The sequence below is a fragment of the Sminthopsis crassicaudata genome, chromosome 5 (genome assembly GCF_048593235.1).
Source record: "Sminthopsis crassicaudata isolate SCR6 chromosome 5, ASM4859323v1, whole genome shotgun sequence".
Taxonomy (NCBI): Eukaryota; Metazoa; Chordata; class Mammalia; order Dasyuromorphia; family Dasyuridae; genus Sminthopsis; species Sminthopsis crassicaudata.
In genome coordinates, this window is record NC_133621.1 from 303,558,868 (window position 1) to 303,572,890 (window position 14,023).

Below are 14,023 nucleotides of genomic sequence, written 5' to 3' on the forward strand. Positions count from 1 at the left end.
CCTACATGGCCAGAAGCATTATGCTCCCCTGGTTCCCATCAGATCTCCCTCCTGACCCACCCTTTACCCCTTTCTCATGCATTTATCCTCCAGCATCATGGATTAGCTCTATGCCCCCATTAGACTGTGAGCTCCGTGAGGGCAGGGACCTACATGACCAGAACCCTTCTGCCTCCCCCCCCCCAGTCCCCCACCAGGGGGCTTCCCCAGCAGGCCACGAAGGAAGATCTGCTGATTATTGATCACCTTATCTAGTCTTCTCCAGCTGGGGGCCCAAGAGGTGTCGACGGAGGCCCACGGGTTGTTTAAAAATGAGACATGGAAACAGAACATGGCGGCATGAGACGGCGTCCTTTAACAGATTAAATAGAACATACACGCAGAGGAATGGACCACAGCCCCTCAGTCCTCCAGCTGCCTTGGGGCCCTGACCCCGGGGTGCTTGGCTCCCTCGAGGGCCCGAGTCCCCTCCCCCAGATGGGACGGTGCAGAAGGAAAAGGTGAAAGAAGCTGGGGCCGGCCTCCTGGGGAGAGCCGGGGCCTGTGGTCTGTAGCCAGGCAGAGACAGTTGCTAAGGGGGTGGGGGATGGCCCGGGGCCCTGGAGCGATCAGGAGTTTCGGGGGGTGGGCAAATCGATGACTATGGGAGGGTTGACGGGCTGGTAGTTCACAGTGCACACTGAAGCGTTCACGTACGTGGTCGTCCCGTCTGCCATGACTCCGTACCCTAGGACAGAAAGAAGCACATAGCTGTTAAATGCTGAAAGAGCAATGGATGGCACTGCAGTGGTGGGTGTTCCAGGGCTGCCATAGACTCACCCAGGTTCAAATCCTGCCTCGGACCCTCACAGGCTGGGTGACCCTGGGAAAGTCTGCCTCAGTTTTCTCAATTGTCAGTATCGTGAGCACTGAATGAGATGATGGTGGGGTTCGTGCCATGTTCCACTAGCAACCTCCCGGACATCAGACGGGAGCCATAAGGGGCCCCAGACACCCAGCCTCTTATTTCACAGAGGAGGAATCCAAGGGTGATTAGTGGCTGACCCTTACTCATGCTGTGTAACCCTATAAGGATCACACTCAGTGAGGCAGCTGGGGGCATGGATTATTATTCCCATTTTTCAGAGGAAGAAACTAAGGTCCCAAGGGGAACAGTTTGGCCATGAGGCAGAGCTGGGACCCAATCCCGGGCCTCTGGAGCTGTCTCAGGCCCAGGCTCTCCTCGGTGGCCCACCCGGGACCTTGGTCTCTGACCCCTCGCTCCTTGGCTGTCACTGACCTTCGTGGATGTGCCCAAAGACGTGGAGCCGGGGCTGTATTCGCCTCTGCACCGTGTTCAGCAGCTCGACGCATCCCACCCTCTGCATCTTCTTGGGGACCCAGTCCAGAAAACCTGGAAGAGGAAAGGGCGAAGGGAAAGGGAAGCCCATGAGATGTTAGATACAGAGCCAGGCCGGAGAAAGGCGGGCTTCCAACCCGGCCCCGGATGCTGCGAGATCTTGTTTGTTCTGTCTGTAAAATGGGGTAGTCCTGACACCTACATAATGGGTTATCATGAGGATTGGAAGACATGATGTGAGTACGGGGCTCTGCAAAACTTTAAAAACAGAATAGAAACATTAGCTGTTGCCATGGTGGCTGCCTTAACTTCCTTGCCAGGGGCCTTGAAGGCCATTTAGGCAGAGGAAGGCATTTTCTCTCTGTCCTCTTCTTCTTCCCTCAGCCTCCACTCTGGGCCAGGCTCTGCAGACTTCTTCCTGCATGAGTCTGCAGCTTCCTAACTGGCTTCCTCCCCTCCAGCTCCTCTCCCTCCAATCCTCCCTCACAGGCTCTGGAACCACCTTGGACCACACCATTCCCGAACTACTTTCTGTGGCTCCTTACTACTTACAACTTCTTGGGATGGCATTCGAAGCTCTCGATGCACTGTTCCCACCTAATTAACAAATCATGAGCCTTCCTGCTCTTCTCTGAACCCTTGACTACCTCCAGAAAGTCCCAGAATCATGAAGGGCAGAGCTTGTGACTTAGGACTCGGCAGAACACGGGACCATCAGCTTAGGGCCAGGAGGGGCTTGAGAGGGGCCAGGAGGTTCTAGATCCAGGGGTGGAAGGGACCCCTCCCAGCCCCCAAATCCAAGGCCCTCATGTTACAGATGGGGACCCATCTTTCCCACAAATGTCTTCTTAAGTCCACTGTCCCCTTGCTTGTTCCCATTTGTACACTGGCTGCTTCCCCCCAAAACTCTCAACTCCACCAGCTAATGTGTCTTATTTGCCCCTCCCCCTTTATGGCTAAACATTCTGAGAAAAGCATCTATAAGATGGGTAGATCTTAGAAGTCACCCAAAGAAACTTCCTTCATTCAACAGAGGGCCAGAGCTTCCATGACCAGCACAGGGTCCCACATAGAGGAAACATTAGAAGAGAATTTGAACCCAGGTCCTCTGGCTTTTTCCAGTCATTTTCATGACCTAAAGGTCTGCCAGGACTCAAACCTAAGTCTACTGTTCTTTCCAATCAAACGATCGACCAATAAGCTTTTATGAAGGCCAAATGAGTCTCTCCGAGAGCAGGGGATGTTTCAGCCTCTGAAAAGTCAGGTCTTTGCCCAGTGCCTGGCACACAGTAGGCACTGAATTAATGCACACTGATTTCTGGATTGATTGAGAGTATTTCAGATATAGGGGATGACTCATCTGAAGGCAGGAGATCCAATGTGGAGCACGACATAGGGCATGGCTGGGAGGCCAGTTTTCTTGGTTTGTCCCAACTATGAAAGAGACTCTAAGAGGCTGATTCCGAAGTCACCTGTCCAGCCCTGGGACTTGCCAGATGAGAAGAGGAATGAAGAAAGCACAGAGAAACAGTTTGCAGAGGGCCTTGAACACCAGGCTTGGGGGCAATAAGGAATCACTGAAGTTTTCTTTCTTTCTTTCTTTCTTTCTTTCTTTCTTTCTTTCTTTCTTTCTTTCTTTCTTTCTTTCTTTCTTTCTTTCTTTCTTTCTTTCTTTCTTTCTTTCTTTCTTTCTCTTCTTTCTTTCTCTCTTTCTCTCTTTCTCTCTTTCTCTCTTTCTCTCTTTCTCTCTTTCTCTCTTTCTCTCTTTCTCTCTTTCTCTCTCTCTCTCTCTCTCTCTCTCTCTCTCTCTCTCTCTCTCTCCTCCCTCCCTCCCTCCCTCCCTCCCTCCCTCCCTCCTTTCTTTCTTTCTTTCTTTCTTTCTTTCTTTCTTTCTTTCTTTCTTTCTTTCTTTCTTTCTTTCTTTCTTTCTTTCTTTCTTTCTTTCTTTCTTTCTTTCTTTCTTTCTTTCTTTCTTTCTTTCTTTCTTTCTTTCTTTCTTTCTTTCTTTCTTTCTTTCTTTCTTTCTTTTTCTTTCCTTTCTTCCTTCTTTCTTTCAATTAATTAATTAATTGATTTTGTCACTGAAGTTTTAGAGCAGGGAAGTGATACAGTGAGACTTAGAAATGTTCCTTTACCAGCTATAGGGAAGGTGAACCAGACAAAAGGGCCATTGAAGGCGGGGGGGGGGGGGGACGACGAATGAGCAGCTGTCTCAGCCAGCCCAGGGGAAGGGATGGGGACTGAGCAGTGCAGGTGACTTTGGAGAGAGGATGGTGTTGATCCAAGGGAGGCTGCAGAGAACTGAGGAAGCAGGAAAGTCAGGAATGGACCCTGCTTTGAAGACTGAACTTCTCGGCCTTTGTCTCTCTGTCTCTTGTTTCTGTCTGTCTCTCTCTCCTTTGCTTCTCCTCTCTCCTCCTCCTCCTCCTCTTCCTCCTCCTTTCTTCTTTTTCTTCTTCTTCTTCTTCTTCTTCTTCTTCTTCTTCTTCTTCTTCTTCTTCTTCTTCTTCTTCTTCTTCTTCTTCTTCTTCTTCTTCTTCTTCTTCTTCTTCTTCTTCTTCTTCTTCTTCTTCTTCTTCTTCTTCTTTTCTTCTTCTCCTCCTCCTCCTCCTTCTCCTTCTTCTTGTTCTCCTCTTTCATTCTATCCTTCTCCCTTCCCTCCTCTTCTCTCTATCTGTCTCTGTCTCTCTTTTTCTCTCTGTCTTTCTCCCTCTTTCCCTTCTCTTCTCTGCCTCTGACTCTCTTTTTCTCTGTCTCTGTTTCTCTTACTCTAATCCATACTTTTAAGATGAGGTAATTAAGGTACAGAGTATTCAGGTCAGAATTCAAACTCAGGTCTTTTCTGATTTGATTGCCAGAGAGGTTCCACTCCAAGACCATTGACTTGGAGGATGGCATACTGACATCTGGGAGGGCCTTCTGAAGCCACTTGGTCCATTCTACAGGTGGGGAAACAAAGTTTTTAAGGAAGCCCAAGGGCCTCCCACGGGTTCAGAATTGGCAACTGGCAAGGGCACTCTTGCCTCTCTGAGTACAACCCCAGCGTTTGGATACCTCCAAGGCCCCTTCTCCACTACAGCCTTGTGAAGCTGGGAATGGCCCATTATGGCAGTCCCCCAGTGTCCACCAGGCCATCAAAGGGAGAGAGGAATAATTTTCCCTTCCTCCTCCTGATCCCAGAGAACAATCCAGGATCGAACGAGGGCTGCCTTGGAAGGTAGCAAGCTTTTCCTGGAAGCTTTTCATCAGAGGTGAGGGTGGTCCAGCAGGGATTCTTGCAGCCGGACTTTTTTTGTGGCCTGGAGTCACTGGCCTCCAAGCCACCTCTGCGGTGTTGGGGCTCTCCCATTCTCCAGAGGAGGAAGCTGAGGTCTGGCTGGGGGGCAGGTGTCTTGAAGAAGGCCATCCTAGTGACAAAGGTCTCCTTTCCATGTCAGGGTATTTGTGGGCAGCCCCACCTGCCAGGAATGCTACTACCTGTGAAGTGCCATGAAGCACCACGTGCTTTGTAAATGTCAGCCAGCATTCTTCTTAGGTCTCTGTTCCAGAGCTGGTTTAAGCCCAGCACTTAATGACAAACGATGGGAGAGGGTGAGTCAGGAATTCACTTGAAAGACCAACTGCTCCCGTTCCTGAGCAGCATCTGTTCCCCCAAAGCTCGCCCACCGGGGGAAAAAAAAACCCAAAACACTCCCAGGCTTTAAAACAGCCATGCAGCTCACTCTGGCGAAGAGCCAGGACTTGCTTAGCAAGAAGTCGCTGGGCTGGGATGTGGGGGCTGCACCCCATGGGGGGAGAGACAGAATCAAGATCTCAGCGCTTGGAGTACCTCAGGGGACCTTGAAGCAAACCCCACTGTTGCAATGGATGAGGAAACCCCAGCCTAACTCAGGATGTGTTCCATGACTTGTCAAAGGGTTCCCACAAAATTCTAGATCTAGGATGGGAAAAGACCTTAGAAAATTCTCTGGTGAAAGTGCGTCACTTCAGTCAGTCAGTGAGTCTGGCGGGGAAAAGCATTTATTAAACATCTGCTATTGGGCTGCTAGGTGGGGCAGTGGATAAAGCGGATAGGTCTGCAGGAGGGAGGATCTGTGTTCAATAAGTCTTAGACACTTATTAGCTTGGGTGATCCTGGCAAGTCACTTCACCCAGTTTTACTCAGTTTCCTAATCTGTGAAATGAGCTAGAGAAGGAAAGGGCAGACTGCTCCAGAATCTCTGCCCAGAAAGTCCATGGGGGCAGAAGGGGCCAGAAGTGGCTGAGGGGCTGAACAACCATGTGCCAGGCACTGTAATGCAAAGGAGGACAAACCTGCACCCGCCCTCGAGGACCTGATATTCTAATGGGAGGAGATGGCACGTAAAGCACTGAGAAGGGTCAGAGGTGGTGGTGGTGGGGGGCAGAACCAACCTTTTGGTGATGGGAGATTTGAGCTGAGTCCTGAAGGAAGCCAGAAGGGGGACGGAAGGAGGGAGGGGGTTTTAGGAAGGGGGCACAGCCAGGGCAAAGGAACTGAGATGGGCCTGAGGGTGTTTGAGGAAGATTGACAAGGGATCCCAGAAGATCTGAAGCAGATTAGGAAACCAGGTTATCCAGAGCTTTAAATGCAGAGAGGATCCTATTTCTCATCCTGAAGGTAATGGGGAGCCATGGAGTTTTATTGAGGAGGTAGATGATATGGAAAGTTCTGGGAGGTATGTCTATAGTGAGAAAACATGAAGAAAGAAAGCAAGAAGAACTTTTAAAAAGTATTTGTGCATATGTGCGTGCATGTGGGAGAGAGATACATGGAGAGAAGTAGTGAAAGCTGGAGTGAGGGAGCAGGGAGGGGAGCTAATAGGCTCAGGCTGGAACTGGCTGATTCAGCAGTAATAGCGCCAGCAAATAACTCTGGTGCAGAGCCCCCTGGGATCCCGGGTGGGAGCCCGGGCAGGCACAGGCCTGAAGGCAGCCCACAGAGGAAGGGACACCCACCCAGGCTTTCTCCCAGCACACACTCTGAGGCCCAAAGGAGGAGGCCTCTCTCATAGTAAGGGCAGAGAAGAGTCTTTGGGGAAAAGGACAAGGGAGAGTTAGAGAAACTGGGCCCAGAGCCGTGAGCCCCAGAGCCGAGGGTACCTGCCATATGTCGGGGTGAAGGGGGCACCAAACCATCCTCCTGCCCTGGCAGCTGTGGACTCCAGCTCTGCCAATGACTGACTGTGGGAGCCTCTCGGGCCCTCAGTTTCCCCTTCTGAATTTTTTATTACATTTCCTTATCTGCAAGGAATGCTTTCGATCGCACTTTTAGCAAGTGTTTATTGGCTTATTTATAAATTGCGTGTAATAGTCATTATTTGTAGTATAAAACCTACATGAAGAGGAGATGACGATGTAAAATTATTTGCTCTGAGGGAATGGGGATCCACTGATGTTATTGAGGAGGGAAATAAGTGGGGATGGACTGGAAAGGGAATGTCTGCATGAGCATTGATCGGAGGCCATGGCCACCATCCAGGTGGATTACCATGGTGTCTGTTCTGTGGATTTTTATTTTTGTTTTATTTATTTATTTATTTTTTGCTGCAGTGTCTCTGAGGAAGCATACATCCTCAATCCCTGAGACTGAGCCAGTCCCAGCCCAAATGAAAAAGGGGGATTGAGGGAGCAGTCCTGGCTCCTTCCTTCTATTCACTGTGCCGGGTATGAAGGCCTCTCTGCCTCCGAGGCACCTGCAAGGAGGTGACCTGGTGGAGGGGGGCAGGAGGGGATAGGAGCTGGCAGTTTAAGAGAGGGCATTTGTCCAGCACAGAGGAGGGGTAGAGTTCTTGGGAAATAAGGGCAGGGAAAGATAGGGGGGGGGGGAACAGGGGCAGGAGAATAAGGCAGGAAAGGGGAATTACAGGATCCAGAATGTCAAAGCTGGAGGGGACCAAAGCCACTTGGCCTGGGCCAGAGCCAGATTTGAGACTCTCGAGTCAGAGTCCCGATCTCTGCCCTGTTGTTTCCTGCAAGGAAGGAGAAGAGCAAGAACAGAGGAGGTGGATGTTCACAGGGGAAGGGGAAGCATCTCAGAAACAGGAAAACCCACAGATTTTCATGGGAGGGGGAGGACAGCAGAGAAATCCTCTAATGTAGTTTTTATCATCATTTCATTTAAAAGATAAAATCAACAGAGGCAAACTCAGAGTAAAATCTCCAGGGAGATCAGAGTCCCCTCTAATCACCAAGGCTGCTGTGGGGGCTAAACTCATGGCCCCCCACCCAAGATAGTTATTAAAAACACACACACATGTTGGATGAAAGCATCCAGGATAGGAATCCAACATGGCAGGTTTATCATTCATGGCCAAGTCTCTCCTTCTTAATGGTCTGTGCTCTAAGCCACCTTCCTGACCTGACATTCCACATTCTAAGGTCCTTTCTGGTTCTTGTGTTTTATGTTCTAAGCTATCTTCCGGGTCTGACATTCACTGTCCGAAGGTCTTTTCCCATTCTGTTATTCTAAGGTAACTTGCAGATTTGACATTCCATCTTCTAAGCACCTTCCACCTCCCAGGTGTAACATTCCACATTCTAATCCCTGTCTCCTCCCCGTTCCAGCTGGGACATTCTACCGTCCAAGCCCCTCTCCTAGCTCTCCTATTCCACGCCTTGACCACTGTCCAATTCCTCGGCTGCTCCAGCCTCCCTCCCCTGTCCCCTTCCCACAAGCCTCCGATGCTGCTCTCCATGACTTCAGCAGGGAAGTTGTTCGAGCCTTACCCAGGGGCGGTCCGTGTGTTATAAGAATGTCTATTCCTTCTGGGATCAGATTCCATTTCTCTAATAGAGCTTGACCTCGAGGGAGATTGAAGCCCCAGCCATAGAACCAGGGTTGCCTGCCAAAAGAGGAGGGGAAGGGTTAGCCACAGAGCTGAGGGAACAGGTGGAGAAGCCATTAAAAAACAAACCAGCCCAGCATTCGGCTCCTGAAAACCAGGGCTCAGGACATCCCTGGGGTGGGAAGCAGAGACGGGCCCACTTCCCATACAGGCACAGGGTAGGCAACATAAGTGAGTGTGCTCCAGGAAGCCCACCTGCACATAATGCACTCTCCTGCACAGGCGTGCATACGAGTATTTATTCATCACAAAGGAAAATCTTCCAGACATATTTATTCATATTTATGAGAAGCAGGAATACACAGAATAAGTTAGCTTTTGAAAGAGGGGTATAGGAATATAAATATATATATATGTATATATATATATATATAATATATGTGTATATATACACATATATACATATGCTGGATATTATATAAAAATACACACACATGTTTATATGTATATGTATATGTATATATATATATATTCTTATACAACATATTTTATATCTATAAAATCCAAATCTCTCTCTCTTTGTCTCTCTTTTCTTTCCCTTCTCTCTGTCTGGCTCTCCATCTCAATCTCTCTCTGTCTATCTCTCTCCTCTTTCTCTCTATCTCTGTCTCTGTCTCTCTGTGTGTGTCTCTCTCTCAAAGTGCATTTAGATCTTCCTCTAAATCTGGAAGGAAGACCTATCTTCATGTCCCATCTCTGCCCCCCCTCCCCAGTTGTGGGACCTTGGCCCTTGACCTCTCACTATTTTCAGCAGCTCTCTCTGAGTTTGAGGGACGTGTGTCAATTTACCCCAGACCATCACAGTGACCTCGAGGGTTCAAAAAAGGTCCCCTGTGCAAAATGCTGGAAAGTTGGCCAAGTGTTTCAGGTGCTTCATCTCAGTTGATCTTCATAGCACTTCCTATCAGTTGTCATCATCATCATCAATCATCATCATCATCACCATCATTATCATCAGTCATTATCCCTGAATGCAGACTTTCTCCTTGGGTTCCCATGCATGGTCAGGATCCACCTGATAAACACTCATTTTTCCTTGGTCCCACAACAGCTGAGATCACACTCACTGAACTAGCTTCTCCAACACATTCCCCTGTGACTCTCCAAGCGCTCTGCCAGTGCTTGCCTCCTCGTCACCAGCTCACAACCAGGGTGTACCTTCACCACCAGCTCTCATTGGGATTCAGTTTAAACCAGTTTGAGCATTGGACAGAGATTTGTCATAACCAGGAATTACTTTGTACGTTTTTGTGTGTGCTGGTATGCTCATGTTGTGTCTCCTCATAAGAATATAAACTCTTTGAGGGCAAGGCTCATGGCACTCTTTTGTTTGTATCCCCTAATACAATGCCCTACATACAATTGGTGCTTAATAAAAGTTTGATGATTGTCTCTTAATGCAGCTCACTGGGCAAAACTTTGAAATGTCAAAGGCAAAGGTGAAAGGTTAGATGCTCCCTCAATCACCAACCCAAGGCAGTCTCTGGATCCTAAACTGATCAACATCAGCCATGATGCTCCCTCTTGCTATTCCTAAACACAACATGGAACTGCAGGCACCTAGAGCACTCTGGTACCTTTGTTTCTCCTTTTTCTCTTTGCAGTTCCACAGCAACTCTAATGTCTGATCCCCGAGTGAATGTCTTAGACTTCTGTGTTCTGGGGATACACTCTTATTGAGGTGGAGGAAGACAAAGAGAGAAAGAAGAGAGACAGAGAGAGAGAGAGAGAGAGAGAGAGAGAGAGAGAGAGAGAGAGAGAGAGAGAGAGAGAGAGAGAGAGAGAGAGAGAGAGAGAGAGAGAGAGAGAGAGAGAGAGAGAGAGAGAGAAGGGGAGAGGATAGAAGAGAGGAGGGAGAGAAAAAGAGGAATTAGGGGTAGGTACCAGCCACCACAAAGTAGGGAGTCATTTGCTGAGTTCTGGGTGTTTGGCCAAGGCTTCTTGGACTAGGTGTTGAGGAAGTCAGGACACCCGGAGCATTGCAATCTGTGTCTGTGGAGGGTGGATACCATCAATACCAGTGTGTGGGTGAGGTGTAGTAGAAGCAGACTTCCTAGACTTGGAGTAACATGACTTTGGTTCCATTTCTGGCTTGCTGCCAGAGTCAGATAATATATTCCATCATTTTGGGTGGTGTTCTATTATGTTATAATTGATATAATGATATCAAACAATTGTGTGACTTTAAGCTCTCTTTCAGCCTGTTTCCTCATCTATAAAATGGGAATAATGACTCTCTCACCCTCAAAAGGCTGTTATAGGTAGGGCACTTCCCAATCCCCATGTGTTTAGTTGGGAGAAAGTATGACACCATGGGCAGAGACCATTGGACTTGGGGTCTGGGAGGCTTGGGCTCAAATGTTCCTTTAGAACTCACCATATGGCCTCTTTGGGCCTCAGATTCTTCATCTTTAAAATAAGAGGGCCAAACCTGCCTTCCAAAGTTGCTCCAACTTAACATCTATCATTCTGTGCTAATTTTTGTGAGCTCAACTTTTTTTTTTTCCAATAGGTTTTGGATATAGCAAGAACAACAACAATAACATAATTGTCCATATCTGATTTTTAATGCATGGGTTATTTTTCTGGTAACTTAGATTGTGAACAATAACCATCCATGTTTTTTTAAATCTACTAATGATTGATTACTTTTTTCCTCATATAAGATCAATATTGCAGGGTGGGATGGGGTAAGGGTGTCTTGTGTAGTATATTTGATCGCGTATAAATAGTAAGCAAGCATTAGCTATCCAGTGCTTCCTAAACACTTCTCACATGATCATCTTTTCTTATTTTCTCATTATATATTTCTGAAAAATTCCTTATGGCATAACTCTAATAAACCATTCAATAATTCCTAAAAAACAAAAACAAAAACAAAAACAAAAACAAAAAACATCTATCATTCTGGAATTGTTTCAAGTCTTTCAATGGGCCCATCCCAACAAACAGAAGGGCTAACCCTCATATACAGCAGACCCATCCTCTAGCTTTAGGGTGTCACCTGATCCATCACTACATTAGGTTTGTTCTGGTTCCTTGTGGCTGCATGGGAAATTGTATGGAGTCTAGCCACCACCTAAGGAGAGATTCCTGTCTCTCTGAGGATGGGGCGGGGCTGGTCTGGCAAAGGGAGGAGACACAAGTCTCCCTGGTGGAATGATGGATGTTCCCTAGGCAGATTAGGGCTATTTAATTAAATGAGCCCGGAGGAAAGAATATTCAGTGGGAACCAGGACCCAACTCCTTAGATATATGAAGATAGACACTTGGAAGAGACAGGAGGAACTTGATGGTATGGGAAGTGTGCTGCCTGGAGTCAGGAAGGCAGAGTTCCAATACTCTCTCTGGCACTAATTAGCTGGGCAAATCACCGACCTTCAGCCTCCTTTTCCTTCATCTGTCAAATGTGGATATTAATACCCAGAGTCACTCTCACAGGGCTGTGAAAAGGCTCAGATGAAGGATGTTTGTAAAGTGCTTTAGAAAATCATAGCATTGACTCAACTTTATAAGAAATCAAGCCATTCTCCAATTGATAAATGGTCAAAGGATATGAATAGTCTATTTTCAGATGAAGAAGTTGAAACTATTTCTAGTCATATGAAAAGGTTTTCTAAATCACTATTGATCAGAGAAATACAAATTAAGACAATTCTGAGATTAGCTAAGATGACAGGAAAAGATAATGACAAATATTGGAGGGGCTGGGGAAAACTGGGAAACTGATGCATTGTTGGTGGAACTATGAATGGATCCAACCATTCTGGAGAGCAATTTGGAACTATGCTCAAAAAGTAATCAGACTGTGCATACCTTTTGACCTAGCAGTGTTTTACAGGGCTTATATCCCAAAGAGATCATAAAGGAGGGAAAGGGACCCACATGCACCAAATTGTTTGTGGCAGCCCTTTTTGTGGTGGCTAGAAACTGGAAAATGAATGGATGTCCATCAAATGGAGAATGGCTGGGTAAATTGTGGTAAATGAATGTTATGGAATATTATTGTTCTGTAAGAAATGACCAGCAGGATGAATACAGAAAGGTTTGGAGAGACTTACATGAACTGATGCTGAGTTAAATGAACAGAACCCAGAGGTCATTATATACATCAACAAGACCATAGGATGATCAATTCTGATGGACGTGGCTCTCTTCAACAATGAGATGATTCAAACCAGTTCCACTTGTTCAGTGATGAAGAGAGTCATCTGCACCCAGAGAGAGGACTGGGGGAACTTAGTGTGGACCACAACACAGCATATTCATTTTTTCTGTTATTGTTTGCTTGCATTTTGTTTTCTTTCCCAGTTTTTTTTCCTTCTTGATCCGATTTTTCTTGTGCAGCAAGATAACTATATAAATATGTATACATATATTGGATTTAACATATATTTTAACATATTTAACATGTTATTGGACTACCTGCCATCTGGGGGCGGTGGGGGGAAGGAGGGCATAATTTAATTTGGAACAGAAGGCTTTGCATGGGTCAGTGCTGAAAAATTACCCATGCATATGCTTTGTAAATAAAAAGCTTTAAAAAAGAGAAAAAATTAAAAAAAAAAAAAAGAAAATCACAGCATCTCCATCAATATCTAAAATGCTGCTGCTGATCTGCAAAATGGGGACAGTTGCATTTCTGGTATCTCCCCCAAAGAGGATTATAATGGATGCTGCAGGCTTTGTGAACCTTAAAACACTCTGAAAGGTTAACTTAACTCTGGAGACTCAAGTACCCAGACAGGGAGACGTTCCCCAGAGGCAGATTTCAGCCCATAACAGGAAGGACTTTCTATTGAGTGGAGCTGTCCAAACAGTGGATTGGGCTGCATTTCTCTTCACTAGAAAACTTCTGGGAGACTCGGGTTAACCCCTTGTGAGGGATGTTGAAGAGGGGATTTGCACTTGGGAGAGAGATTGGATATGATGACTTCTGAGGTCCTTTACAATTCTGCAATTCCCTGATTGTATAGAAGAAAAAAAAAAAAAAGAATCCTAGCAAATTATGCTGGCCACAGAGCTATATGAGAATCGGGAAGGAGATCGACAGGAAATTACTCTGTGAGCTTACGGCTTGCATAGGAAGTCTGTTGAAGGGATTTTGGGGGATCCCGAAAATGGATCCATAAAAATTCTGTGATGTCTCTGACAGTCCCAAGGAAGTATTTTTGATCAAGTGGAGGTTAGAGCTGATCTTCTTGAAGGTTCCTGCCATGACTCCAATTCTGAATGACACAAATCCCTGGATATGATATTCCATGAGTCAAGATGTGACCAGTTGTAGCACAGAGAAGGCGCAAGAAGAACCTGGCTTGGGAGGCTAAGCCATTTGGCATCCAAGCCTCAGTTTCTTCCTCTGAAGGGTAAGACCCTTCCTGCCTAAGCTGTATCCAAGAAAGCCTGGCGTAGCGAGGAAAGGCTATTGAATCTGGAAACTGTCTCTCCTTGTCCCCTGCAGCTGGAAATGGGCAGCCAGCGCTTCCCGCTAACCCTCAGGGAGGGGAGAAAGGCACCGAGATGTACTAGCGAAGCCTTCTTAAAAGGAGGATTCACATTTCAGAAATCTAATCAAATATTTACAAGCCCGGAAAGGGCATAATCAGCATGGAAATAAGTTATTTTTAAGATTCTCTGTGAAGACAGAGTACAGGAAATTTTTCTTTTTCTTTTAAAGAGAAACTGGAAAGATTTCAGACAATTTATTTAGTTCTGATGAACTGAATAGATTGAGTCGACTTCTGGCACTCAAATTAATATTGGTGCTCGGGGAAGCCTAGGCCTTGCCCAGGGTTAATGAGGAGCCTGATGGGGTGGG

The 14,023-nt window shown here is 46.7% G+C and overlaps 1 protein-coding gene across 1 annotated transcript in view; it reads right to left on the bottom strand.

Annotated features, from left to right (window-relative positions):
* Positions 1-332: 332 nt before the first annotated feature.
* MPPED1 (metallophosphoesterase domain containing 1) overlaps positions 333-14,023 on the bottom strand; it is a 97,556-nt gene continuing 83,865 nt past the window's right edge. Inside the window, exons 5-7 of the mRNA XM_074271908.1 lie at positions 8,087-8,202; positions 1,280-1,393; positions 333-727 (exon numbers count right to left, since the gene is read on the bottom strand). Coding sequence (XP_074128009.1) covers positions 609-727; positions 1,280-1,393; positions 8,087-8,202 — 349 coding nt within the window. The 3' untranslated portion in view covers positions 333-608. The remainder of the gene's footprint in view (positions 728-1,279; positions 1,394-8,086; positions 8,203-14,023) is intronic.